Raw genomic sequence first — 27,743 nt, 5'->3', positions numbered from 1 at the left:
CCAAGCTTTAATGTCTGTGAGGCAGTCCAACAATAATTTTAAAGAGCTGGTATCCTTTTGTTTCAATGGCAAAAAAAGTTGTGTTGCCTGCATAACAGTGAAACGAAATGCCATGCTTTCTTAGAATAGATCCTAAAGGGAGGATGTACAGGGAAAACAGCATCGGGCCAAGAATAGACACCTGGGGGACTCCACAAGGAAAAGGTGCCAATGGGGACACAGTCTCCAAGGCAAACAGAAAACTTCCTATCAGACAGATATGACCTAAACCACTCTAGAGCAATACCTTTGATACCAACACAGTGGTCCAACCTAGAGATCAGAATATTATGATCAATGGTAGCAAATGCAGCTGTTAAGGTCTAACAGCATTAGAATAGCAGAATCTCCAGAGTCTGTGACCAATAAGAGGTCCTTAAAAACTATTAAAAGTGTAGTTTCTGTACTATGAAGGGCTTTAAATCCAGACTGAATTTTGCAGTGTTTTTTTTTTTTTTTTTTTGGATGGAAGATCAGATATGGTTATTTCTTAAATATCTATTGAAATATCAGAAGTGCAAGATTGCAAGATATAAACTCAATATTCTGTCTTTTTTCCCTCAGAATTGTGGGTTTATATCCCCCAATTCTGACCCCCCCCCCCCCCCCCCCCCCCCACAGAATCTCGCAATTGCAAGAAAAAAGTCAGAATTGTGAGATAGGCCTAAAAATGTTGTGTTTAAATGTCACCTATATAAAACGTTATTGGTTTAAATATTATTTCATGCTGTAGCTGTAAAGCTATTATGCCCCTATGAACTGCATATGTGAATATTATGTAGAACATCACACTCCCTCTAGAGGCTTGTCGCTGTCCCACAGAGCATCCTGGTGCCATCGCTTCCCTAGGTAAATGGCACATGCTTACATGCCAGTCCACATGATGTAAAAGAAAACGGGACTCATCGGACCAGGCGACCTTCTTCCACTTCTCCACGGTCCAGTTCCATTGCCCGTGTGCCCAATGTAGGCGCTTTTGACGGTGGATAGGGGTCAACATAAGCACTCTGATTGGTCGGTGGCAACGCAGCCCCATACACAGCAGGGTGTGCTGTGTGTTGTGACACATTCCTACCTTAACCATCATTAAAACTGTGTGAAACTTGTGCCACAGTAGACCTTCTGTTGGCTCAGTCCAGATAAGAATGCGGTTGTGAGTCCTGAAAATGTGCAGTTGTCAGTTCGGTTATAGAATGGGGTTGTCGCGCTCGTAAAAAACAAAAGGCTGTATGAACAAACATATTAATCATTGCTGACATACCAGCCATTAATATCTGCTCTAGAGTTTTGTTTTGTGTGAAACATGACAGGGGATTAGGGATGAACATAGACATTGCATAATCAATGTAATCGATTACATCAACACACCGTTCCAGCCCAAGTTTGCTTACCATCTAATCTACCCAGAAAATAATATGTGGCCTTGATCAACAATATTCGCTTCACCCGTGACTGTTCATAATGTTTTGACTAATCAGTGTATACCAAAGTGAAACATCTTCTTGAACAAGAAAAAATGTTGGATGGGATTTTGTCCATAGGGGAAGGGGAACTGATTGGATTGGTTTGCTATTGCTGTGATGTCATGTGAGTGACAGGTTGTCCCGCCCTCAACCCGCTAAACATGACAGAGAAAAGAAGAGAAGTCATTGCAGGTGGGAAGTTAAGTTACTTTCGTTAAAGCCTATGAGAGCACATGAACTAAAAAAAAAAGATGTAGATCAATACAGATAAATTATTCATAATAAATACTGCAATACTTCATAAAAAAAGAAAAGAAATGTCCATTTTGATTTCATGGCAACTTTAAACTGCATCCACTCTCTGACATTTAATTTGTAGGTGTATCCTGAGAGCTAGAGAGCCTAGTTTTTTGGGTTTAAATATGCTATTTATCATAATCAGAAGTCCAGAGTTTTTGCAGCATGCATTTATATAACTCTTCTAAAGCGTGCTTTTAAACATGCAGCCATTTTTCATGTTCATTATTATAATATATATAAACTTACCATTGGGGAAGGAGCCTACAGCAGCAGACGGGACGCCTGCATAGATCCCACGGAAACCTCCCGCCTTGTAGAAGCCCTGCTGGCTCTGCAACCTTGTCTTTATGGTGTCCAGAGGGAAGAGAGTGAGATCTACACACATTCCCGCGCAGCCGCCTGCCTAAGGGACAGAGAGCATGGATAAAGTTGTATTACAGTAAAATTGGGTGCTTTAAATTCTGGTGCAATGTAATTAGTCACTGCAGTACCATATACATATATTCTACCACATAATATGTAGTAATAGGCAAATGACTCAAAGCTTCAAGGAGAAGTGTCAAGTTTGCGCTTAATATAGTTACTAAATCATAAATCAGAGATACAGAACACTTTTCATCTAATTCATTATTCATCTTTATTAACCACATTTTTCATCCACTGTGTTTTTAGAACATTTCTGACTATAGTACAATAGTATTTATAGTAATATTTATTATTACTCTTAAAAAAAGAAAAACAATACGTTTTAGTCTAAGTACTTTTTTAGTCCAGGCCAAGTTGAAGCTGTCAGTTACAAGAAGAATTGTTAACTGTATTATTATTAGTGCTATGTCCAACTAATTCATGACTAGGCTAAAGAGTGCTTTACTTCCCTAAAAACTTTTGGTATCATACAGTGTCCTTGTTACATATGTTACATGTAATTACCATAGTAATAACAGTAAGTTATGCATAATTATAGCAACTAATCCTCAACCAAATCCTAATCCTACCCTAACCCTATAGTAAGTGCAGGTTATTAATTAATATTACTCAGTACTTAAATATATAATTAGTCATAGTCATAGTCACTGTTTTCATAACTAAGATTAAAAAAAAAATCACTTTCACAAGGACTAGCCTGAGATGAATCAAAGAAGAAAGCCTCTTAAAAGTGTACATTGACACATACGCGTAAATACTCAATTACTAGCATTGTACACTGAATTTATTTCACAAGTAGAGTTAATGTCATGAGGAATGATGCTTCTGCTTTTAGCACGTGTAATAGACATGAAATGTGCATTACCACAAGGCAGGCTGTGAACTCTCGTCTGTTCATACTGCACGCGAGGACCTCAGTTTTAAGCAGATGACTTTGTGAAGTGGTTCATCTTCAACACTGCAACAACAACTTACACGTTCATCAAGGGCGCTGCCATGTTTAAGGCGGTCATTTTAAATGACGTCACGTGACGACAGCAACATCTCTCTTCATTTTCAGCAGAAAAATAATTTCAGTTAACGTTCTATTGACGTAGAATATATTTTGTTCAATGTATTATCAATAACGTTAAATACAACATTATTATTATAATTTTAATTTATTTTAAGATCCCAACTGCACGAAGAAAAAAAAACAAAAAAAAAACCAAGTAGTAAATTGATGTATATAGGCTACTATATATAGAATAAAACAATAAAATGTTTTCTACAGAACAATGCGTTATAACCGGAATGAAGTGAAAATAAAATGTGCATTTTTTAATTTTATTTGTTCCTATTATATAAAAATCTTCTCAGATCGTTTAAATTTTTCATTTTCAATTAAATTTAGTGTATTTTTAAAAATATAAAAACATTTGAGCTTATCTGTGTACAATGAATGGAAATGCAAAATGAGTTAAAGTCCAATGTTAATGTACATATTATATTAACATTATATATAATTGGTATTAAATGTATTTGTTGGTCAAACAATGATTATTTTTGTACGTTACCTTTTACATTATTATTGATACCCATTTCCTCCACATAAGAACAAATGTTATGGTAAATAAAATACATAAAAAGTCACAATTATTATTGTATGTCATAATTAAGAAGGCATAATTTAATTGTGTGGTGAAAATGGGCTTCCATATTTTGTATTCAATATTTTTATAGTCAATAAAAATACAGAACGTGTCTAAAAAAAATTAAAAAAAAATAAATAAACAAATAAACAAACATCCTGATAAACATTCACTGGAGTAAAAAGTGAGACGATCCAGTCCGCTTTTAGGGCGTGTCTTGTAGGGCTGCGCGATGACGCCACATGCGTGATGACATCGCTGGCTTTCACAGGGTTGTTTTGGAGGAAGTTAAAGCAGCAGATCCCGAAACAGAAAAAGAAAAAGACCCGTCAGGTAATAGGGGGGCCAATTGCGGTTACAGCACCCGTATCGGTATCTCCGATTCAGGATTGGTTCACTCACACACTAGCCTAAGCGATCCAGTCTTCCGCTGACGACAGAGGCTGGAGTTATTGTTTGTTTTTCTCATAAACATCAGGCTTGTGTAAGGACACGGTAGCGATTTAGCTCACAGGCTACACCACAGCGCAGATACAGACTGATATTCGCTAGAACTCCTGTTTTATAAACCAGGTGAGTTATAAAACCAAGATGTATTGCTTGTAAATGTTAAATCCATAGACTGTCGTGGATTTGTCAAGAGAGATGGTGTAATTGACATGTAAACTAACTGACGTTAGCAAACGAGCTCATTTGTCATGCTGTTAAAGGACACTGAGATGATTTAATCACCATTTGTACATGTATTTTCTGTGTGTGCGCTTCATTTCTAGTTCAAATCAGCCATTTACACGCTGTGATGTTGATCTCTATCCAGGCCCTTGAATGATCAGGTGTTTCTAGTTACCCTGACAGGCCTGACAGTCGCGCTGGATTGTGTCGTTTTACATTTTATTTATGTTTAAACGCCTCATTTTTTTCTCTGCTCGTTGTATTGCATGAATATACACGAGAATACTTTTATATAATGTCACTAATAAAATAACAATCGATCAGAAATGTGTTTTTTACAACGCTGTCTTGCTTTCATCTGAAATCAGCTGATTGCTCAACCAGCAGCGCTTTAAACACATTCACTTTCTGCCTGTATGTTTACAGCACACAGAAACAGGTGTGGAGTATTGCGAAACAAGCCATTTTAAATAAAGAACAATTTACTATTAGGCTAAAGCCTCCGTTACACTATAACCCGAGTGCCTTTATTGTTCAGAAGTATTGTAAACTTATAAGACAGTCGTATGTCAGTATGATGAGTATGCACTTGATTATTGGTTGCGATGTGCTGTTGAAATGGATGGCATTCTGCTATTCTTATGCATGCTAAAGGAAAGTGCTCCACCATGTGATCAGACTTTACCGAGTGTCATGGGTTCCAGATTAAATATGGAGTCGTAAAACTCTTTGCACTCATGAGCTGTCTCTCAAAATCTAGCGAGCTGCCCACTAGACAATGGCTATTTGGAATTGCATACTACTCATACTAAATCTGCACTACGTACTGTAGTGTGCACAGTATGCATATATTTTCAGAAAAAAATAGTGTGTATTTAACACCACACTGTAAAAAAAAACAAAAAAGTTGTTTCAACTTAAAGTATGTGTTCGTGGCGTGCTACTTTTTTTAAAGTGTAAGTTTAGTCAACTTGAAATGGGAAGTTAATAATACTAAGATTTTTGAGTTGACTAAACTTAAAATTTTAAGGCGTGATGAACATTTACTTTAAGTTGAAACAACAATTATTATTATTTTTGCAGTTGGCTTATTATATTTGGAAAGATGTGCAGTATACAACCAGATCACGCTCTCTGCGTCTGAATATGTGCAATTCCTTACAATATATTATGCAGAAACCACTGCTTTAATGTGTAGTATGTCCAAATTAGCAGTAGTTCTCGGTTGATGCTTTGTATCTGCTATTTTAAAATGTGGAACCAGTGGAATATTTGCTATCCCATAAGGTTAAGTTTAAAAATATATATATAATAATAATAATTGGCAGAAAATATGGGTCTAGTGGCACTTTTAAGATATGGTCACATTACAATCCTCTATGGACACACTAAAGGAAACACATTTTTTATTTTACTCGCCAGACTTTTTACATGGATTCCAAGACCCATGCAAATGAGGGAAAAAAAATCTATATAAATAAAATAAATTTCATATATTATTAAAGACAAGTATGCTGTCTGTAATAAAATAAACTACAAGCAATAGCACAAATAAACACAATAGAACAACAAAACATTTTCAGGTATATCTTACAGTAGTTAGATACAGATTAGGTACATTAAATTAAATAATCAAACGTAAATAACTGCATAGTTTTCACTGTATGTATTAAAGATACAAAAGTTATTCAGTCAAGAGCTGTGAGTCTTGTTGTTTGATTAACATTAAAAACAAACAGCAGGGATATTAGGCTGCTATCACTTTAAGACATAATTCAGTATGAGACACGGATTCAGTATACTGATGAAAGACGCCATTTTGAGATTACCTTAATTTCTAAGTTTCAACTTGTAAAAAGCATTCACGTCCTTGTAGAGCTCGTAATTACTGCTTGTAAGATGGGACATTTCTGAGAGCTCCTACTTGTACCACCTGACCGCTGCAGATTCATTTAGGGGTTGATGGTGTCGCCATAGAAATGCATAATAATGACCCAGTCCGAAGACGTGAACAGCTCCGAATAGAACATCACGTGTTGTCATCTCGAGCCTACGGTAGTGACGACAGAGCGTGAACTCAGAAGCTGTTACATATGCGTTGTTTTTCTCCACTGTTTACGTTCACTTAAGACATAACCGACTATGATTACTAGGATACTCGTATTCGTTCAAGCGCAAGAAGATGTGAAAGAAAAATCAATTCAATATTCGCGTGGTCACCCCGGATGTGTGCGCGCACAAATCTTCTCACACAGCGAGGACGGGATTGAGCTCTCTTTTGCGTCGTTTTGCGCTTGAATGTTTACATTAGCAAGGCTGAAAAACACGTGCAAATAATAGCACTGTCAACTCTTGGTCCTCGGGCAGTCCTGTCGAGCCTGCTTTTAGATCTAGCGTGTCAATTCTGCATTTGTGTATGCCTCTCTTTCTCTCACGTTGAGTGCGTGTGTGTGCGTGCGAAAGCAACGGAGGGTGCTCTCAGCCAAGCGACGGTGCGTAAAGCTCAGCAGGCAACAAAATCATATCTGCGCTAAACTTATTTTTTGCCTCTAACTCAATCACAGGTGACCGAAATCGTACAATTTACTAGTAGCCTAGCGTGAAATTTGGTCGCATATGCGAGTGATTTACTCGCATTGCAGAGGGTTGCATTAGCACATTTTCTGTGGAATTTCATGGTCAGAAAAGGTCCATTGACGTATAAAGCATAGCGCACTTTCAAACCATGCAGCTTTCTGTTGGTCAACGCGTGAAATTCACATTACCTGCTTGGGGAAATCTTTTGCCCTCACACGAAATTCCCGATCACTTCGATTCTTATTGAAATTATTGGATTTCATCCTCATAAATAGCTGAAAAACAGTAAATGTGACTGCACTCCAAGTTGTTCTGTGGTTAATTTGTACTTGTTTAACAAATTTTTTCACAGTTGTTGTAAATGCGTCATTGGAACATGAGGGTCAAAGGATAATGTCGTCATGACAGATGTACAGTAGTGTGTCCGGGAATGTATTTCTACTACAGGGTAAAGGTGCGACCACATTTACCAAATTTTTACGGGCAAAATCTTGACCAAAGAGATTTCTCCATGCAGATTTCACAGTGGGTTGGCCAACAGAAAGTTGCTTGGGTTGAAAGTGACTTCTGTGCGAGTTGTGCTTCATACATCGCTGCACTATATATATCAATATATAGATATAGATATATAGATTGATATGTATACGTGTTTTTTTTCTGGTGAAAGAAATACATAAACGAAGAAGAAAGCCAAAAAATGAAATGCAATTGTTTTGATAGAGGGAAACAATAAAGAAGCTTGTATAGTGATTTATTTGCTGTTAAGGGAGGATATCTCAGATGGGTCAGATGTGAGATTACTTCCATTTCAACTTTGCTCCAATCCAGGCTCATCTGCTAGAGTCTGAAATTAAGCTTTGAAATGTGAACATGGGTTATCAGAGGATATACATCAGCAATTTTACAATATCCTAGTTATTTTCAGGGGTTTCCCTATCTTTCGTGTACTTTCTTTAGTTTATTGGTGGTTGCTTCTCTCCCTCATGGTTGTGTTGAAACAATGTAATGTACTACAGTGTATTTTAAGAGACCGTAAGTGTTCCAGGATTGTGACTTTGTTATGATGCTTGTGTGGAGGAGCTCTTAAGTTCACTTGTGGATTCGACTGAAGCGTGGTGAGGTTTTCTTTTCTCATAACCTTTTTAGTGTTTTCTACTTCTTGTAGTTCAGCACCACCACATTCATTGTTTGAAGCTCTGCTGGTTTTGGTATTTTTTAGTAACTAAATTAAAACAAATCAAAATTAAAATATAATCAAGCATTTGTTTTGTTCCTGAGGGTCATTTCATGATGATTTGCTTATTAGGAGCCTGAAGATATTGTCAATGAACATACGTTAAGCTTTCATGTAGGATCCGGAGCTCTTTGGGGGCATAATAATAAGTAATGTGTTGGGTTTTGATAGTCATTCTAATTTTGGTGTAGAAAGAAGCGTTTTCCAAGGTTTGAGTGGGATATGTAGGAACGTTTATTTATTTATTTTCCATTTGTTTGGATTTGAAGTGGAAAAAACTTCACACCACAGTGATTAAAGCTGACAAAATCTGCTGTATTTTATACATATACTAGTAATACACATTCTTTGAAGAACCATGAAAATACTATGAAATATGAATCATTCCAACATAAACTTATGGCAATTCATACATATTTTATGTTTTGGCGAATTGGTGGTTAATTCGTACTGCGGGTGTAACAATATATCGTGTCATAATATACACTCACCTAAAGGATTATTAGGAACACCTGTTCAATTTCTCATTAATGCAATTATCTAATCAACCAATCACATGGCATTTAGGGGTGTGGTCCTGGTCAAGACAATCTCCTGAACTCCAAACTGAATGTCAGAATGGGAAAGAAAGGTGATTTAAGCAATTTTGAGCGTGGCATGGTTGTTGGTGCCAGATGGGCCGGTCTGAGTATTTCACAATCTGCTCAGTTACTGGGATTTTCACTCACAACCATTTCTAGGGTTTACAAAGAATGGTGTGAAAAGGGAAAAACATCCAGTATGCGGCAGTCTTGTGGGCGAAAATGCCTTGTTGATGCTAGAGGTCAGAGGAGAATGGGCCGACTGATTCAAGCTGATAGAAGAGCAACTTTGACTGAAATAACCACTCGTTACAACCGAGGTATGCAGCAAAGCATTTGTGAAGCCACAACACGCACAACCTTGAGGCAGATGGGCTACAACAGCAGAAGACCCCACCGGGTACCACTCATCTCCACTACAAATAGGAAAAAGAGGCTACAATTTGCACAAGCTCACCAAAATTGGACAGATGAAGACTGGAAAAATGTTGCCTGGTCTAATGAGTCTCGATTTCTGTTGAGACATTCAGATGGTAGAGTCAGAATTTGGTGTAAACAGAATGAGAACATGGATCCATCATGCCTTGTTACCACTGTGCAGGCTGGTGGTGGTGGTGTAATGGTGTGGGGGATGTTTTCTTGGCACACTTTAGGCCCCTTAGTGCCAATTGGGCATCGTTTAAATGCCACGGCCTACCTGAGCATTGTTTCTGACCATGTCCATCCCTTTATGACCACCATGTACCCATCCTCTGATGGCTACTTCCAGCAGGATAATGCACCATGTCACAAAGCTCGAATCATTTCAAATTGGTTTCTTGAACATGACAATGAGTTCACTGTACTAAAATGGCCCCCACAGTCACCAGATCTCAACCCAATAGAGCATCTTTGGGATGTGGAGGAACGGGAGCTTCGTGCCCTGGATGTGCATCCCACAAATCTCCATCAACTGCAAGATGCTATCCTATCAATATGGGCCAACATTTCTAAAGAATGCTTTCAGCACCTTGTTGAATCAATGCCACGTAGAATTAAGGCAGTTCTGAAGGCGAAAGGGGGTCAAACACAGTATTAGTATGGTGTTCCTAATAATCCTTTAGGTGAGTGTATATTGCAATACAAAAATGCAACAATATGTATTATGTATAGTTCACACAAAATAAAAAATATGCCTACTGTGTGAAAAAATTCAAGTTTACAGTGTTTTAGTGTGAGTACTACATTAAACTTAAAATATATGTATATAATGGTGAATATAATGTATAATCATGCAATGGGGGAATATTTGGGTGTCCTGATAATGCCAAATGTCTTATGTTACCAGTGAAAAGTGGTCTACGTTATTTTAAATATATCTAGTCAGTGACTACGGTAAATCAGTTGTCTTAAATAATTCTGTATCAGCTTCAGAATCATGAATATTTGTATTCTGGTCTCACCATTGTCCTGTGGATTGGGTTACCAGCACCAAGTCTAAGCCTATTCATTTCCACTCCCAATGTAATACCAAATTTAGCATTTTAATCAACAGTAATCTTTTATCATATGTCTTGGTAGCCTGGCTAACGTCAGACCACGTCTCATTGAGATGTGGTCTGGGAACCACATGTTCATTTTCTCGTATTTGAGGCGTGGTTTACGAATGCCCAGAGCCGTTTATTGGGCGCTACGAATGTCTATCAAATGCACCTGTATACGTAGCTCATAGCCAATCGTTTCAATTATACCAGATGACGTATGTAGAGCGACAGAAATTCGACGAGGAAGAAGAAGACGATGGGTCAGAGATTTATGTGTACACGATGGCGTTCAGCGACTAAACTACTTAGAACACTATCTAAGGCTGCATCGAAAGGTAACTTCGCGTCTGATGCCATGTTGGATTCATAGATATAAACAAACTGCTTCGGTGTGTCGCATAGACGTCGTCATCGTCTTGCTGCTCCCTCCCCGTTCTGTGATTGGTTCCCTTTTTGAGGGGAAAATCTGGTCCATGTTGTCCAGGCTGCCTAGCAGCGTGAATAAAATCGCGCTGCGCGCAAGGCATCATGGGGAGACCCAGGCTAATGTCTTGGTGTATCGCAATAATATTGTATTGTGAGTTCAGTATATTGTGATATACACATGAGGGTATCGTTGCACCCCGAATTCATTCATTTATGCGTATGTTTAGGGGTAGAACTTAATGTTTACTTTTTTCTAATAATCATATGTTTTTGTACAATTTACATTCTACAAATTCATGCAAAATCACCACCTCGTAAGTCGTAACAGTTTTCCCATGAGATCAGGTTGATCATTCTCTACCATGGATTATACATCAATGTATATGACATGGGAAGCCTAGATTCACCAAGATAAGCTGTAAAGTTGTCCTTTAAAATCTATCCTATGAGACCTTTGTGACCAACCCTACAGTCGGGCACTGTTTTTCACTAAATGAAGGACTAATTACATAATCCACCCCACATTTGATTTTATCTGCCTGATTTTAGCCCAGTTGTAGGAGTCTGCTGCTGTTATGTAATATGAAAATTATCAGTTAAAAGGTACTAATGGGTCTCTAAGTTTCAAATGGCCTGATTTAAAGCTACTTGAACCTATTATATCATGTTAGGGGTTTTACAAAGTGTTTCATGCTTATTTTCACAGCTTATTTTTAACGGCACACTGTATCCCTCCAGTATAGAGGCAGGATAGGCGTGTGTACATTGTCTGGACATAATATATTATTGTTTACTTATAAGCTGATTTTTCTGAGATATTTTTCCCTCTAAATATTTGTATCTGGATTCTGTCGCCAGTTTGTATGTTTTTGTGCAAGTCTGGAGACTGATTTAGATCATGAAAGTCAAATGAACTTTTTTCCTTTAGTAGTTTAGTATGATCATACTATAGTAGTATTATAGTCGTACATATCGTTGTTACATTTGTGACCATCAAAGTTCAGGTGAAAACACAATGCTTGAATAAGAGGTGGTCTTGATATGCTCAGCCTTTGTCTTTGAAGCCGTTAAGATTCTTCACATTTTTTAGATTATTGCTGAAAAGAAACAGCCAACTTTATTTAACTATGCCATGATTTAAATTATGATGTTATACTATTGCAAGGCATGTCAATACACCCAACCCTACTTGTATAATAGTAGTCTTTTGACAGTCTACCATACTTGACATTTTAATTTTATATTTCTGATGTTACCATTTTATAATATAGGCTATAGGTATAATATTGGAGATTTTATTTATTTTATTATTTTTTATATCAGCCAATATTGATATTTAATTGTGCATGCTTTCCTATGTCTTTTATTTCCTTTGCCATCATCTAACGTGCCCTTAAAGCTATTCTTAAAAACACTAATAATTTAATCATTAAAATGGTATTAATTAGTATTAGCCTACCTGTTAAGTGTAATCTGTAGCAAATCTGAAAATGAATATCCATTTTTCATACTGTACATCAGGGCTCGACAATAAGGATGGACAGCGTAAACGACGCTCGGGACAGTTGACGGAACCCGACCGGGCCAGTCCTGCATCGTCACGAAAGTTTATTATTTGCATGTGTTTTTAAAGGAGAACTCCGGTCAATTTTAACATTGAGCTCATTTTTTTGTCAATTTGGAGTGCTGTCAATACAGAGAACAACGACAAAAATCGGTGTTGCCTACACCGAGTTATCCTCTTTTTAAAATTTGCACCCTGTTGACTTCAATGGGGCAATATTTAAACCTGCTTTTAGCCTCTTAACATCCTTGATGTGTCATTACAAGTGCCCAGTCATGTGAGTGATTCCTTCGGAGTGAACGCGGGTCAATCTGACTGCAGTAGATGTGAAAGATATTAATAAAAATGATGTTTATTCAGCCAGCGCTCATACCTGTATTTACATCCTGTTTTCGGTCGAAGTCCATAGTAATCGATTGTCGAGTTCACGCGCATTGGTTTAGTACCTATGATCATGCGCGTGAACTCGACAATCGATTACTATGGACTTCGACCGAAAACAGGATGTAAATACAGGTATGTGCGCTGGCTGAATAAACATAATTTTTATTCATATCTTTCACATCTACTGCAGTCAGACTGACCCGCGTTCACTCCGAAGGAATCACTCACATGACCTGTGCACTTGTAATGACACATCAAGGATGTTAAGAGGCTAAAAGCAAGTTTAAAACTTGCCCCATTGAAGTCAACAGGGTGCAAATTTTAAAAAGAGGATAACACAGTGTAGGCAACACCGATTTTTGTCATTGTTCTCTGTATTGACAGCACTCCAAATGTACAAAAAAATGAGCTCAATGTTAAAATTGACCGGAGTTCTCCTTTAAGCCATGCCAAAGTAAAGTTAAAGTGCTAGAAGACCCGTAAGAGAACTCAAATTCGGTACTCGCTGTGTGAGAAGTTTTGTGTGCACATCACACATTCAAAGCACGTGCCCAGAAAGCCAAGTCTCAGACAGCGTGCGGAAACTGAAATGAATTTTGTCTTATGTTTAAGCGGATATTCACACATAATTTTCTCAAAATGCCCTTATTGGTGAGTATCTGTTATGTCTTAAGTGAAATGTAACCAGAAAAGAAATAAAACAGTAACAGTAAATTTGATCCGCACAACTCTTAAAGTGACAGCAGCCTAATAAACCTGCTGCTCTCCTGAGAGAACTGAGTGAACCTGAGAGCTAAGAGAACCTGCTGCTCTCCGTGTTTTTAATGTTAATCAAACGTCAAAAGAAAGAAAAAAATGACTCACTTCTCTTGCCTGAATAACTTTAAGGATTAATCTGTTTCATCTATACAGTGAAGACTATGCAGTGTTATTTTACATTTGATTATTCAATTTCTCTACCTGAAAACTACTGTTAGACCTACCTGAAAAGCACTGTTTATTTGACTTGTTCTATGGTATTTATTTGTGCTGTTGCTCAGAATTTGATTATTTGTTATTATTTTATTACTGACAGTTTACTTTAACAATATTTTAAATTTATGAGTTAGTCTTGTAGGTTTTGGTGTCATAACCTTATTTATTAAGGCTGTGGGTCTAAAACAATGAAAACGATAACTAGGCACATTTTATTTATTTATTTACTTATTTATTTATTGTAATTTTATTTTAATTTATTTAGACAAAACAGTGTTGAATTTTAATATTATATATTTATTGGTTATCACCCATGACATAGAAATAATTAATGACTTAATTAATTAAATAATACAAGTGTGATCTTATAGTTTCCTTAATTTATGATCGTCCCATGCTCTGCCATTCAAATGTTGTGTTTTGGCATACTTATTACCATGTGACATAGGACTCCCTGTTAATGGCAGCTAGTTTTTTTGGTGGTGGTAGTGGTTGTTGTTGCAGGACGTTCTGTTCCAGGTAAAGCTGGCCTGGATAAACAGTGGTACCTCAGCAGATGGACACTTAGGCTAGTATTTGAAAGATGGAAAAGCGTGTAGTGGACGACATGTTCAAGCCCCCCTCTTAAAAAGGGAAGTCTGTGTGTGTTAAATAGTTGGCGGTCAACAGTATATGCCGTCTCTGAAATTGCGTTTCTCGTGACTGGTAGTTAGAGTGCACATGACCAATTTGAGAGTGCAAGCAGAATCATGGGTTTTGTCATTGAAACAAAAAAGGCTTTTATAGAGTGTTCAAGTTCAATCAAATGGGTGATTGTGGTTTTAGCATGTACTGTAGTAGTCGTAGCTTAATACACACTGCAACGCTCCTGCTTGACTCCACATCCTTGAATAGGCCTATCTGAGTACAAACAGTTTTTGCTTTCACTTCCTTTTTTATTCATATGAGCCGTGATGTTGAAATCTTTGCTTCATGCTTTGTGCTTCCTTCTCCCTCAGCTGTGACACTATGACATCAAGGAAGAAAGTTCTTCTGAAGGTGATCATCCTTGGAGACTCCGGGTGAGTTTCCACATTCAACACGGAAACAAAGTCAGAGCTACTGCCAATTTAAAGGATGAAATTATTGAGCATTCTGTTAAATAATGGTAGTAGTATAGATTCAAGTTGCCATGAAATCAAAATAGACCTTTTTTTAATGGAATATTGCAGTATTTATTATAAATAGATTTACCTGTGCACGTCATTATACTTGTTTTTTTCATGTGCTCTCGTAATCTTTCATCAAAATAACTCCCCCCCCCCCCCCCCCTCTTTCAACGACATGTCTTCTCTGATGATGTTTTTACTGGCGCAAGGGCGGGAAAACCTGTCACTCACATGACATCACTGTAATACTGTAATGTTTCGAGAAGCTGTCTCACTCAGATCACAATAGGGAAGCAATTTCAAAATCTTCAATTTCATGGCAACTTTAAAGATTCCAATAGATTTGAACTCAATGCAGTGTAGAAAGAACTTCTTTTGTACGTGTATTGCCTGAGTTGTGAAGTTGTGTGCTTAAAAAGGTACCACACTTCCCGTAACCGTAAATAGACAAACCATTGTTCTGTTGCTGATTTTGTTGGATAACAAACATAAATCATGATCTGTGAAGTCTGACTCAACAGAGCATATGTAGACAGTTATTTTAATGACACAGTCAAACATACTCAGTTTGAAACAGCTCTCTGAATCCGAACAAACATATGACTCATTCAATAATAGGATGTTTATATGACCAAAAAATGAAAAGTGATCATTTTCATGATCCTTCAGAAATCATTCTAATATGCTGATTTGATGCTCAAGAAACATTTCTTTTGTGGTATTATTGTCACTTTTATCCTTTTTGAATGTGTAATGTGTTTTTTTTTATTTTTTTGTTTTTTTATCTAAAAGCAATACTAATCTCACTGTCTTGTACTGTACTTGCTATGCACATTTGAGTGAGTGTTTGTTTTTTTAAATTATTATTATTATTATTATTATTATTATTATTATTATTGTTATTTTAAAATTAAACTAGTTCATTGTAAGATTACTCAAAAACTGCATATAAGCTTGAAGGCAAGAGTGTGACCAATTGTCATTAAGTGAAAAATGAACCGTGTCCCTCCCACAGAGTCATTCCACAAGAGCGTTTAGATGTTCAGCTCAAAATCGTGGATAGAAAAGTGCACAGAATACTATAAATACACTGTTACACCCTACCATTGCACTGTTTGACCTACAATATAAACATATGTTCATGACACACCGGGCATATAAATGCTGTGTCATGTCAACCACCCAAACACAAAACCTCCAAATATTCACTCTTGTATTTCCTCATAGTCTCTTATGAGCTTTCTAGATGGAAAAGCTTGTGGGTGGGATATAAATTCTCAAGAAAATAGTTTCAGTTTCATTAAGTGAATGTAAATTTTGTTCATGTAATGTTTCTTTTTGTATGACTCATAGTTCTGCACAATCACAAATAGTGTTAGTTCTCCTTTCTCTCTGCCAGGTGCTGGTTTAAATGTTCTTTTTTCCCAACAGGGTTGGGAAGACATCTCTGATGAACCAGTATGTGAATAAGAAGTTCAGTAATCAGTACAAAGCTACTATAGGAGCAGATTTCCTGACAAAAGAAGTGATGGTTGATGACCGACTTGTCACAATGCAGGTAGAGATGACAGGTTATTTTTACTGAAAATCACATGATGCTTTGAAACAAAAATGAAAAGCATTTTTCTTTTCCCCATTCCAATGAGTGTCTTCTCATTACTTCAACTAGTTTTACATTTTTGTTTTATCTTCATTTTAATTTCTTATAAACTGAGAGCAGGCTTTAAAGTAAATAGTTCAGCTAAAAATGTGATTTATGTCGTTTACTCTCCCTCATGTCATTTTAAACCTGTTTGACTTTCTTTAAATATTTCTAAAAATAATAACAAATGTTACTAGCTATGTTTCCATCCACCTAGGTTTATTCAAATTTCAGGATATTGCATAAAAAATAAACACTGGGTGGATATGCCAAGATGTGCCAAAATTCAAAAAATGCGCTCAATTGAGCGCATTTTTTTAATTTTGGCGCATATATATATATATATATATATATATATATATATATATATATATATATATATATATATATATATATATATATATATATATATATATATATATATATATATATATATATATACATATATATACAATTAATGGCACCCCTGGTAAATATGATCAAAACTGGCTGTAAAAAATAAATCTGCATTGTTTATCCTTTTGATCTTTCATTCAAAAAATTAGCAAAATTCTAACCTTTCATTTAAGTAAAAGAATTGAATGTGGGGGGAAATCACATTATGAAATAAATGTTTTTCTCCAAAACACGTTGGCCACAATACTTTTTGCAATCTCCTTTTGACAAGATACCAGCTCTGAGTCTTTTCCTATAATGTCTGATGAGTTTGGAGAACACCTGACAAGAGATCAGAGACCATTCCTCCATACAGAATCTCTCCAGATCCTTCAGATTCCCAGATCCATGTTTGTGCTTCTTCTCTTCAGTTCAGCCCACTCATCAGGTCAGGGGACTGGGACGGTCATGGCAGAAGCTTCATTTTGTGCTCCGCAACAAATTTTTGTGTTGATTTTGATGTTTGTTTTGGACCGTTGTCCTGATGGAAGATCCAACCACGGCCCATTATAAGATTTCTAGCAGAAGGCGTCAGGTTTTGATTTTTTTATCTGTTGATATTTGATAGAATCCACAATGCCATGTATCTGAACAAGAAGTCCAGGACCTCCAGCAGAAAAATATGCCCACAAAATTAAAGATCCAACGGTATATTAAATTGTACACATGGGGTACTTTTTATCCTTGTGTTCACCAAACCCATCTAGTGTGTTTGCTGGCAAAAAGCTCTTTGTTTAGTTTCATCTGACCACAGAACCCTGTGCCGTTTGAAGTTCCAGTCATGTCTGACAATTAAATTTGCTGGAGTTTGTTTCTGGATGAGCGAGGAGGGTTTTTCTTGAAACACTCCCAAACAACATGTGGGGATGTAGGGTTTTGTTTTTTTGGCTTTCTGACCCCAAGACTCAAGTAATCTCTGCAATTCTCCATCTGTGATCCTTGAAGAGTCTTTGGCCACTCAAACTTTCCTCCTCACCGTGCATTAAGACAGTATAGACACACGTCCTCTTCCTGGCAGATTCGTAACATCTTTAGTTGATTGGAACTTCTTAATTATTGCCCTGATGGTCAAAATGGGGATTTTCAATTCTTTAGCTATTTTCTTACAGCCACTTTCTATTTTGTGATGGTCAACAATCTTTTGCTACGCATCAGAACTATATTCTTTGGTTTTACTCATTGTGATGGATGATTAAGGGGATTTGGCCTTTGTGTTTCCTCATATATAAACTCCTGTGAAACAAGAAGTCATAGCTGGACAGTTTCATGTTCCTAGTCACCCTGGTGTGCTTAAAAATGTAAATATTAATGGGAATATACTTCAGAGATATTTTACTCGTAAAACATTCTAGGGGTGCCAATAATTATGGCCAACGTGTTTTGGAGAAAAACATTTATTTCATAATGTGATTTCCCCCCACTTTCAATTCTTTTACTTCAATGAAAGGTTAGCACATTTTTGCACCATTAATTGTGGAGGGCACTGTATATATATTATATATATATATATATATATATATATATATATATAATATGTTGTTTTTTTTTTTTTTTCCAATAAGTAGACATGCGCATAAACTACGATCGAAACCCATTTAACACATAAATCCCTCTGTGCAAAAAACTCATGTGATTTGGCTCAACAGAGGATGTGATTGGATATCTGGACTAACCAGAGGACAAGTTTCATTGCACAGCATCTCAAATGTTGGCATGGTCATTCTGAAATGCCTGAGTCAAAGTCTATCATCAGAATGATTTGGTATAATGACCTGCCAGAAATGTCTCGCATGATTGTGTTGGGATGGGATGGAAACGGTGCCCTATATTCAAATGTTTTATGCGACATTCCAGTTTTGCACAGGTAAAATTCGCAACTTAAGATGGAAACATAGCTGTTGTGAGACCGAATAAGAGCTTGACTGAAAATTCATATTTGAATGAACGTTTGTGTGAATATTCTGTATCTTTTCTTTCATCCAGATATGGGATACAGCAGGTCAAGAGCGGTTCCAGTCTCTGGGTGTGGCTTTTTACCGCGGTGCTGACTGTTGTGTGCTGGTGTTTGACGTCACTGCCCCCAACACCTTCAAGACACTGGACAGCTGGAGGGACGAGTTTCTGATCCAGGCCAGCCCACGTGACCCAGAGAACTTCCCCTTCGTGGTGCTGGGCAACAAAATCGATCTGGAGAATAGGCAGGTGGGTGCTATGGTGCAGTGATTCATCTCATGCAAGTGGTCCTCTCTATGACATTGACCTTTTAGAAAAATTATTATTAAGTCTTAGGTTTTTATTTCTTAGTTTTCTATAGTAATGTAAATAGGTTTTCTTTTTAACATGCTTTCTATATATATATATATATAGGCTTTTTGTCAGGACAGTTGTTAAAAACAAGCTTATCATAAATTGTGCATTCACATCATTGTGTGTATGAATTGCATTTTAGAATAATTTAATAGATCTTTACAAATAAATTATCATGTAATTGACCCGTGTACATGGGTACGGAGTATATATCAAGATCATGTCACATTCTAAGAGGCCAAGGGTGCTAATTTAGGACCAGCTGCACCCTCTCCATATACATGTAAAGTGTCTTTGAGAAGTTTAAAGTCCCTGAACTTCCAGGGAATGATACCTCAAAGAAATATCTCGTTCAGTCATGAAACTCTAGAGGGTGCAGGCTAATAGATCATTTACATGCAATCTGCAAGTAATCACATCATTACCTTTTGGCACAAGCTGATTGGCCTCTGCTGATCCTGCAGCCAATGAGATTGCTTTCTCAACGTCCAAATAGTCTGGTTCAGTGTTTGCTCTGAAACCCTCCACCTCCCCCAGCTCCACCTGCCTATATCTGCTACAGGATTTATGTAAGTCTATTTATGCAGCAGCAGCATATCTTACATGTTCACAGCAGTGTGTCTGTGTATCTATTAGCAGTAGCAAATCCATACTTGCTCTGCAGCAGCAGTGTAGCAGATCTAGTCCACCAAGACCAAACTCTACTCACTTTCTCATTTTGAATATAATCAGTGACCTACAACCTTATTCACAGTCTCAGTACCTCTGTGAAATCCGCATTTTGATTTTTCCTTCTTTATTTCACGTTCACCATCAGGTAACAACCAAGCGGGCACAAGCTTGGTGTCAGAGTAAGAACAACATCCCATACTTTGAGACCAGTGCAAAGGAGGCCATCAACGTAGAGCAGGCTTTCCAGACCATCGCACGCAATGCACTCAAACAGGTACGTGTGTTGCTGAAATATGTGTTGCGTTAGGTGTGGAAACCAAGAGATAAAGCCCAAAGTATGCTTAGGGTTTTACATGTAAGCTAGGATATGCTTACAGTGTATGTGATGCAAATTTCATCATAGTACACGCATAGTCTGATTTTTCTGACTTGCACATACAATGTACGTTCAGCTTGCACTGGGCAACAATGCCCAGGCCTGTTGTTTCACTGCTGAAAAAGAAACCGATGAGATTGAACAACAAAACTAACTGAGATGCAGCAACGATAGATGGATAATCGATGACAGATAATCGGAACTCTAATACATTTTATCAGTTATAACTTATGGAGAGAAATTGCAAAGACACTGAACATGGATGAAACTTTTTAGCACGCATGTGTCTAGCACCTGTGTTCACACACGCCATCAAATGAATATCAAACTTTCGAAGGCTGTGCGTTTGGCTGTACACATTATGCTAAAGGCCCGTTCACACCAAGGATAAGCATAACGATAACTATAGTGTTTTAATCATTTATTTGTATGAGAATAGTGGAGTCCACAGCTATAACGATAACGACACCAGCTGATGAACGATAGGAACTTTGACAGCCAATCAGAATCAATCAGGCTTTAGAGAGCTTGAGCATTTTAAGTCGGCATGAAATCAAAATTAAACCCTATTTACATTGTAAGTGCACACTACTAGGCTTGTGATGAACAACTCATCCGTGCAGGTTAATTCATGGTTAATATCACACTGATAAACAGAAACTTAACTTCTGTTCATCTGGACGCAAATATAATTATCGTCCTTTGTGTGAACGGGACTTAAGAGTTGATGTCAAAACTGAAGTATACTTTGTGCTTAACTGTACCCCCCTTTTTTATTTTTGTAGGAAACCGAAGTGGAGTTATACAACGAGTTTCCGGAGCCAATTAAACTAGACCGGAACGATAGAGCCAAGCCATCGGCAGAGACTTGTAGCTGCTGAGGACCTCCAGGGGGCGCAACGTTTCACGCTCAGCCTCTCTGGCCTCGTCTCTGCCTCACTCCCTCCCTCTCCCTCTCTCTCTTTCTCTCTCTCTCGCGTTCTTTTTCACCCCTCCCTCCCTCTCTTTCCCTCCCTTTACTTAATATAATCACTGGCCTTTGTAGACGAGCAGACTTCCTCTCATACACAGTTCGCATTCACAGCCTTAGACACAACACAACACACACACTCACATATGCTCCAGAGGCTCAATCTGACACCCATTTCCGTACACGAATCCCGACACCTCACACCGGTTGTGCAGAATCATCACCTCGCCCACATAAAAAGTCTTCTCAATACTTGAATGGCTCTTGAGACTTTTTATATGATCCCATCCCGCAGTGCAATTGAAAAAATGTGTGACGTGAACGCTGAAAGATGGGGGGGATGGGTGGAGGATCAGAGCATTGAAGCCGTATGTTGGAACCAGAACTACCCGCCAGGTTCTTCATCATTCTGCTTGAAATAAAATGGCGGCCTGGCATAAAGCATGCAACATTTTCCTCTCAAAGTCGTGAACCCGAAAACGCTCCTCAGTTGGCGAGGTCCCGTAGCACTGGAGGTCTAACACTGCCCCCACTGTTACATCTGAGAACTGCAATTAATCCAGTGTACGCCCAATAGCTGTCCTCAAAATGGAAAACGAAAACATGAATTCCCAACCAAGTGATGGGAAATTTAGATATTACATTTAAATTATCTGTAATTCATACTATTATGACAATTAGTATTTCTCTGTATCTTTTTTTTTTTATCGTCAATCCTCATGTCAGCATGAAAGAATCGCCGCGAGTCTGCCATGAACATTTGTTTTTTTTTCATTTCATATCTTGCCTGAACTCTACCAGTAGCTCAGGATGGTAGAGAATTTAAGTGCTCAGTATCACTCAGATCTTTTCCTGTCTGTTCATTATTATTGTAATTATTATTATCTTTGTTGCATTATATACAAATAAACACAACTAGACAACATTGGGGAAAAACTGAATTGTTCATGACCATCAATGAAACAAAATGCACAGCATATACATTGTTCAAGATAAATGTATTTCAAAGTAATAATGGAAATAAAATTAAGTTGTTGAATAAATGTGTTGTGCACTGAGTGTTTGTTTTGGAGAAGTGATATCAACTGGAACTATTTGAAATGAACAAATGAAATGTGTCCACAAATCAACTATTAAATGTGAATGTTTATTTCTGTCATAATAAAAAAGGAACATCTACACAATGAATGCTTATCTGTCTTAGACATTTTATGCATTTTCAATCTTTAAACTAGTCAGCTTTGGTCATTCTGAAGAGATGGGACTTCTACAGTATGTAAGGAAATACATTGTAATTCTGTTTTCAAGTTTTTGGTTTCTTGCTGGAACCCGTTCCCAGAAGCCATTGCTGGAGAGACCCGGTCGGCTTGGTCTGCTTCTCTGCGGCAAGTTTTCCTTCAGGTCCTTTAGCTGTAGTCTCTTCATCAGGATTCTTCCTCTTATTTGGCGAGGCAGTTTTCAGCCAGCTCATCATCATTTTGCTGCTGGCTGTTGGTTGAATGGTCTAGACAGGGCAGAAGGTGGAAGGTCAGTATTTAAATCAACAGGAATATCTATTAAGATATGCATACAAGTACAACTCCAATGACACTGTCATCTTGTCAAATTAAGCAAAACATTTGAAAACATTTCATTTTGTGTATTAAGTGGGTCGCATACCGGACGCGCAGCTCAGCGCCGCACCACGTCTAGGACAACTCTCACCTGAAAATCCATTAGCATCAGCAATTTTCGCGTCCGGTGTGCGACCCCCTTTAGGGTCCATTAAGAAAACATTTTGAATTCCAAAAATGTTAAAAATATGATTTCCATCACTGAATCCTATTACATCATTTGAGATGTGGAAATGACACTGGTGGGATTTTTCAGATTTCTTTTAACAAAATTGACAATGTATGTATATAATGTTTGCTATAGTTAGAGGACAAATTAACCAACGCATACCTCGGGTCTTTAGTGACCTGGGACGTCATTCACTACCCTCCTCCTCATTCATTTTTTTTAAGTTAGACATCAACCTTCTTAGTATTGCTCAATCAATTTATTATAAACAATTTATAAAAATTATAAAAGAATGCCTGTTTTCCCATTCATTTTATAAATTGTATGGGGTCACTAATGACCCGAGGTGTGTAACAGTGTGGTATATTTTTTTCTGCACTACAATAATTTAATCTTTGACGACTGAATAAGTGCAATTCACCTTTATACCACAAGTTGACAATGATGAAGTGGCGTTTCACTCATAGTTACCGCAGGCAGAAAACAAAAGAATAGGAAGTATCATCAGCAAAACTTGAAATGGCTCACTGATTTACTGCAGAGCAAGTTCTGAACGCAATCAAATGTTAGTGTTACTGTCACTTTATGGTGGATCTGGTGAAGAAGCCGTCAGCGATCAAAATATTGATTTTGAAGATGTTGAAAATTATAGATTTAAGTATATGTTTAAGATCGCAAATATGAGCCAGATGCTGAATGTATTGGAAAGTGAGCTCTGACAAGGACAGTGATGATTGTGTAAAACATCTATTCAAACTCAACCCTTCCAAGCTCTGAAAGGTAACAAAATATGCTTTATTTTATTCTTCTGTAATTGTTACTCTAATATCAGGAGAGTTTTATATTATCGCAACAGGTAGAGATTAATCCGTGTTAGATATAGATCCAGGTCGCTAAAGACCCGAATATGAAATAATGATTGGTGAAACATTCATGCATTTAAGGGTTAAATAAATTGTGTAAAAAGTGTTTTTTTTAAAAACATTCACCTTCTTAACCGTGGGGTCTACAGGCTGCAGACACTCTGGGGAGTTGTTGCGGGAATTGTTGACCAGTGGCGAGACGGGGTGAAAGGTCAGAGAGGACTTTGGCTGAAGTAATTTCATGGCTTCCAGTGACTTCACTTCTCCAAAGTCCAACCACCGTCTTACTTCATCCTCTCCGTCCAGCAAAGCCGGCATCCTGTTACAAAACACATTAAATCAAGGTTAATTTCACTCATTACAATAAAGCGTACGACACTGTTTTGATGTCACGTGAAAAGAGTCATCATATTTATGTTCTCAACCTGTCATGGATGCTTTGTAGATTTGGAGAGGCGTCTACAGTAATAACAGTGTAAGTGTACAGCACTTCTCCTCCACCAGGAGGAGTCCAGGAGTCAAAGAGCCCTGCTATTGTCAGCAGTCGCCACCCGGTCCAGTCACTGTCATCTTGATCACTCTTCGGTTCCTGTGTGCTTTGTGGACTGGGCACTTGTCCTCCTTGGCTTTGTGGGAAATATATGAAGAAAGGCTGTTTCTCTTTCTCCAGTCGCCTCCATTCATAGAAGCCGTCAGCTAGAATGACACAGCGCTGGCCTTTCAAAAGAGGATCCTGTACAATACATTTCCAGCAACAAGTCATTTGTCTGTCCACAGCATATTAGAGGATATTTGATGTTTCATAATAGAGTGCAACAGTGCTCTCCCACTTTTTTTAGAAGCCTTGGTTTCTGGAAGTAATTTTCCCCATATATTTTTCCTATTTTTTCGTATGCTCACCAAGACCGCATTTATTTGATCAAAAATCCAGTAAAACAGTAATATTGTGAAATATTATTACAATTTAAAATAATTGTTTCTGTTGTAATATATCGTAAAATGTAATCTATACCTGTGATGCAATCTTTTTGTAACATTACAAAAGTATTTACTGTAACTTTTGACAAATTGAATGTGTCCTTGTTAAATAATAATAATTTATTTCAAAGAAAAAAAGGAAAAATCTTACTGACCTCAAACTTTTTGAACAGTATTTACATATATACAAAGAAGTTACAAAGAAGAGCATAAGGAGACCGACTCAATTACATCACTTGCCATGATTTTCTTGTCACAATTTCATGGGTAATGTAGTTTTTCACCAGTAATTCTGCTGTAAAGCCTATACAATCATTTAAAGGAGAACTTGGCAACTTTTTTAACTTAATAAAACTGTCTAGAATTCATTTGGATGGTTAAACAACCTGTTCTGGTGATATTGGTGACTTTCCCCGCTCCCCCCAGCGTTCCCAGGCGGAAAACCAACCTTGCAACTTGGGGACTACCGTCCCGGCAAGATAAAAATTGGAAGTCTCGTGAGAAGCGAGAACGAGAACGAGAGCGAGCGCGAAACACGAATTGCTTTACGGCAATTCGACATAAACACACACGCATGTATGATGTATTACCAGATTACCCACCTCGGTAGACATAGCTCCACACGATACAGTTGGCTTGCTCCGATCAAAACAAACGCACATGAGCAGCGGTAGAGAGGGGGAGGAGGCCGCCGCAAGTGAGTTTTTTACGACCGTGTTGTGAAATATACGCCCCCCCACAGCTGTAGGGGGAGCTCGTGGGGAAAACATGCGACAACAAAAGGAAAAATCAGCGAAGAAGTGACTAGAGTTCGCTAGAGTTGCCGAGTTCTCCTTTAAAGGGATAGTTCACCCAAAAATGAAAATTACTCACCCTCAAGCCATCCATCCTAGGTGTATATGACATTCTTCTTTCAGACGAATACAATCGGAGTTATATTAAAAAATGTCCTGGCTCTTCCAAGCTTTATAATGGCAGTGAATGGCCGTTTATGTTTTGAAGTGAGTAAATCGTGGGGTAATTTTCATTTTTGGGTGAACTATCCCTTTAACAACATTGCAGCTCACAATAGTTCTGTATTAAATGGTTTATAAGTTACTGTTAAAAATCAGGTATCCTATAGATAAAATCTATTAGATTTTTTCATTAGGAACATCACTGTTACACTCAGAGTTGACATGCAGAGTTGAATTTTTGACCAATAACATTTCACTGTGGGCGGGGCTTCACTGCTAATATAGAATAAATAAGGATGTCTAATGTACCTTATAAGACTTCTTTTCTAGCAGGCTCTCACTGCGACAGTTAGAGGTGTTGTACTGCATCTTATTGGGGTCATTCTCTTTGAACCATGCTGGGACGAGACCCCAGCGCATTGCTGCCAGCACACACTCATCTACAGGAGCATCCTATGGAAAGTGGTTTATTTAAGAGTTGTTCTTCAGCAACAAATGTTGTGTGTATATGTTTTGACAAATTGACATGCCTTGTTGAAGTGTCTGTTGGACAGCAGCACAGGACTGAAGGACTGAGGACTCTTGTTGTATGAGGGCCGGTATTTGTCGGTGTCTCCATCCTTCCACCGGGGCCGGTGTCGTTGTCCTGTTCGGTCTCGATACCGAGAGGCGCGACTGAGCTCATCCGGCGCAAGAGTGCAAGCCGTTCTCCCGCACATCCTGGCAATATTAACCAATGCCTTAAACAAAATAACAGTGGTGTTTGGCATTACTTAGTTAAAAAGAATACAAACAGTAAATGCAACTCATATAAAAGGATGAAACGAGAAACAAATATTTAGTTTGATATATATATATATATATATAAATCTTTATCCACAAATGTGAATGGGCATCACAGAAAAACCTACTTTTTACTCGTTTTAAAATACCTGATAAAATAATAATTTACAATGCACAACACATAGGCTATGCTATTAGTTTATCAGAATACTGATGTACCCTTTTTGTATATGTTTTTTTTTTCGTTGTGTTTTATTTTATTCGTTTAGTTTGGTTCGTTTCTAAAAACTGTTGCACAAAGAAATTCACGGTTTCTTTTACGTCATGACGTAAAACGTCATCGCGCGGTTTCTGACGTCCCAGGGTGGGAAGGGAATCGTCTCTTGTCTTGGGCTTGGCTATGAAAGTTCCTTACTTCTCTTCTAAATCTCGGTTACTATTAGCTCACCCAATGATTCGCGGCTCATTACAAATCGGGCAAATATGTTCTCGGTTCAATTATTGAATCGACAACCGCTCGTACATATTTCAGTCCAAATCATAGACTGTAAAAATCATTTAGAAGATCCGACTCACAAGAACGATTCGTTCGTGAAGCAGTAGCAGCTGCCAGGCCGTTCAAACTGCAGTAACATCACCGTTAGCTCATTTTACTCTAAAAATGCGTACTTTAAATCCTTAAACGGTTGCACACCGTTTAATTTTACCTCAATACTTCACCTCAAAGCTTTTTTTTATATGTGATTCGGCTAGACTGCAAGTTACGTTACATCATGCAACGGTTTCTGTACACCCAGAGTTTGCCGTCTTCATAAAATTGCAAACACGATACAAATGCATTTACAAATAATAGACACTACTAACATAAGGTAAAGTGCATTCTCACCAGTCGAGAAGTCCTTATTTTGAGGTAAAGAATGTAAAAGTAGAAAGAGCAACGATGTGTTTGCTCATGTGTAAACCATGGTGTGTAAACACGGAATAGCGCCCTCTGTCAGGACAACCGGTCATAACACTTCAAATCAATGCTTTGCAT

General features: G+C 37.7%; 3 protein-coding genes across 5 annotated transcripts in view; 1 reads left to right on the top strand and 2 right to left on the bottom strand.

Annotated features, from left to right (window-relative positions):
* Positions 1–3,267, bottom strand: part of slc25a26 (solute carrier family 25 member 26) — a 51,657-nt gene extending 48,390 nt beyond the window's left edge. Inside the window, exons 1-2 of the mRNA XM_079856597.1 lie at positions 3,094–3,267; positions 2,049–2,205 (exon numbers count right to left, since the gene is read on the bottom strand). Coding sequence (XP_079712723.1) covers positions 2,049–2,205; positions 3,094–3,126 — 190 coding nt within the window. The 5' untranslated portion in view covers positions 3,127–3,267. The remainder of the gene's footprint in view (positions 1–2,048; positions 2,206–3,093) is intronic.
* An 832-nt stretch (positions 3,268–4,099) lies between these two features.
* rab7a (RAB7a, member RAS oncogene family) lies at positions 4,100–22,537 on the top strand. Its single transcript, XM_079856598.1, has 6 exons — positions 4,100–4,432; positions 14,794–14,856; positions 16,375–16,501; positions 19,004–19,222; positions 20,145–20,273; positions 21,161–22,537. Exons 2-6 carry the CDS (start codon positions 14,804–14,806, stop codon positions 21,254–21,256), a joined length of 624 nt encoding a protein of 207 aa, XP_079712724.1. The 5' UTR covers positions 4,100–4,432; positions 14,794–14,803; the 3' UTR covers positions 21,257–22,537.
* On the bottom strand, positions 22,105–27,697 carry hmces (5-hydroxymethylcytosine binding, ES cell specific). 3 transcript variants are annotated; one of them, XM_079856584.1, is made up of 6 exons: positions 27,594–27,697; positions 26,455–26,664; positions 26,234–26,377; positions 24,416–24,723; positions 24,117–24,309; positions 22,105–22,849 (listed from the first exon to the last, which is right to left on the bottom strand). In XM_079856584.1, the coding sequence occupies exons 2-6, from the start codon at positions 26,641–26,643 to the stop codon at positions 22,649–22,651; spliced, it is 1,035 nt and encodes a 344-aa protein (XP_079712710.1). In that variant the 5' UTR covers positions 26,644–26,664; positions 27,594–27,697; the 3' UTR covers positions 22,105–22,648. The 3 variants fall into 3 exon arrangements, with proteins under 3 accessions (XP_079712710.1, XP_079712711.1, XP_079712712.1); XM_079856585.1 differs by having other exon boundaries at positions 22,541–22,849; positions 27,572–27,697; XM_079856586.1 differs by lacking the exon at positions 27,594–27,697 and adding an exon at positions 27,284–27,302 and having other exon boundaries at positions 22,541–22,849.
* Positions 27,698–27,743: the final 46 nt, after the last annotated feature.

This window comes from Squalius cephalus, assembly GCF_949319135.1.
Source record: "Squalius cephalus genome assembly, chromosome: 22".
Classification (NCBI taxonomy): domain Eukaryota; kingdom Metazoa; phylum Chordata; class Actinopteri; order Cypriniformes; family Leuciscidae; genus Squalius; species Squalius cephalus.
This window is presented reverse-complemented; position numbering and strand designations above follow the sequence as displayed.

What these genes read in the sequence shown, in the direction of transcription:
- rab7a (XM_079856598.1), top strand. Translation starts at nt 14,804, where the DNA reads ATGACATCAAGGAAGAAAGTTCTTCTGAAGGTGATCATCCTTGGAGAC. An exon ending in ACCGACTTGTCACAATGCAG is followed by an intron (nt 16,502 to 19,003) that starts GTAGAGATGACA and finishes TCTTTCATCCAG; the next exon opens with ATATGGGATACAGCAGGTCA. An exon ending in CACGCAATGCACTCAAACAG is followed by an intron (nt 20,274 to 21,160) that starts GTACGTGTGTTG and finishes TTATTTTTGTAG; the next exon opens with GAAACCGAAGTGGAGTTATA.
- hmces (XM_079856584.1), bottom strand. Translation starts at nt 26,643, where the DNA reads ATGTGCGGGAGAACGGCTTGCACTCTTGCGCCGGATGAGCTCAGTCGC. An exon ending in CCAACAGACACTTCAACAAG is followed by an intron (nt 26,378 to 26,454) that starts GCATGTCAATTT and finishes CACTTTCCATAG; the next exon opens with GATGCTCCTGTAGATGAGTG. An exon ending in TAGACCCCACGGTTAAGAAG is followed by an intron (nt 22,850 to 24,116) that starts GTGAATGTTTTT and finishes TGCCCTGTCTAG; the next exon opens with ACCATTCAACCAACAGCCAG.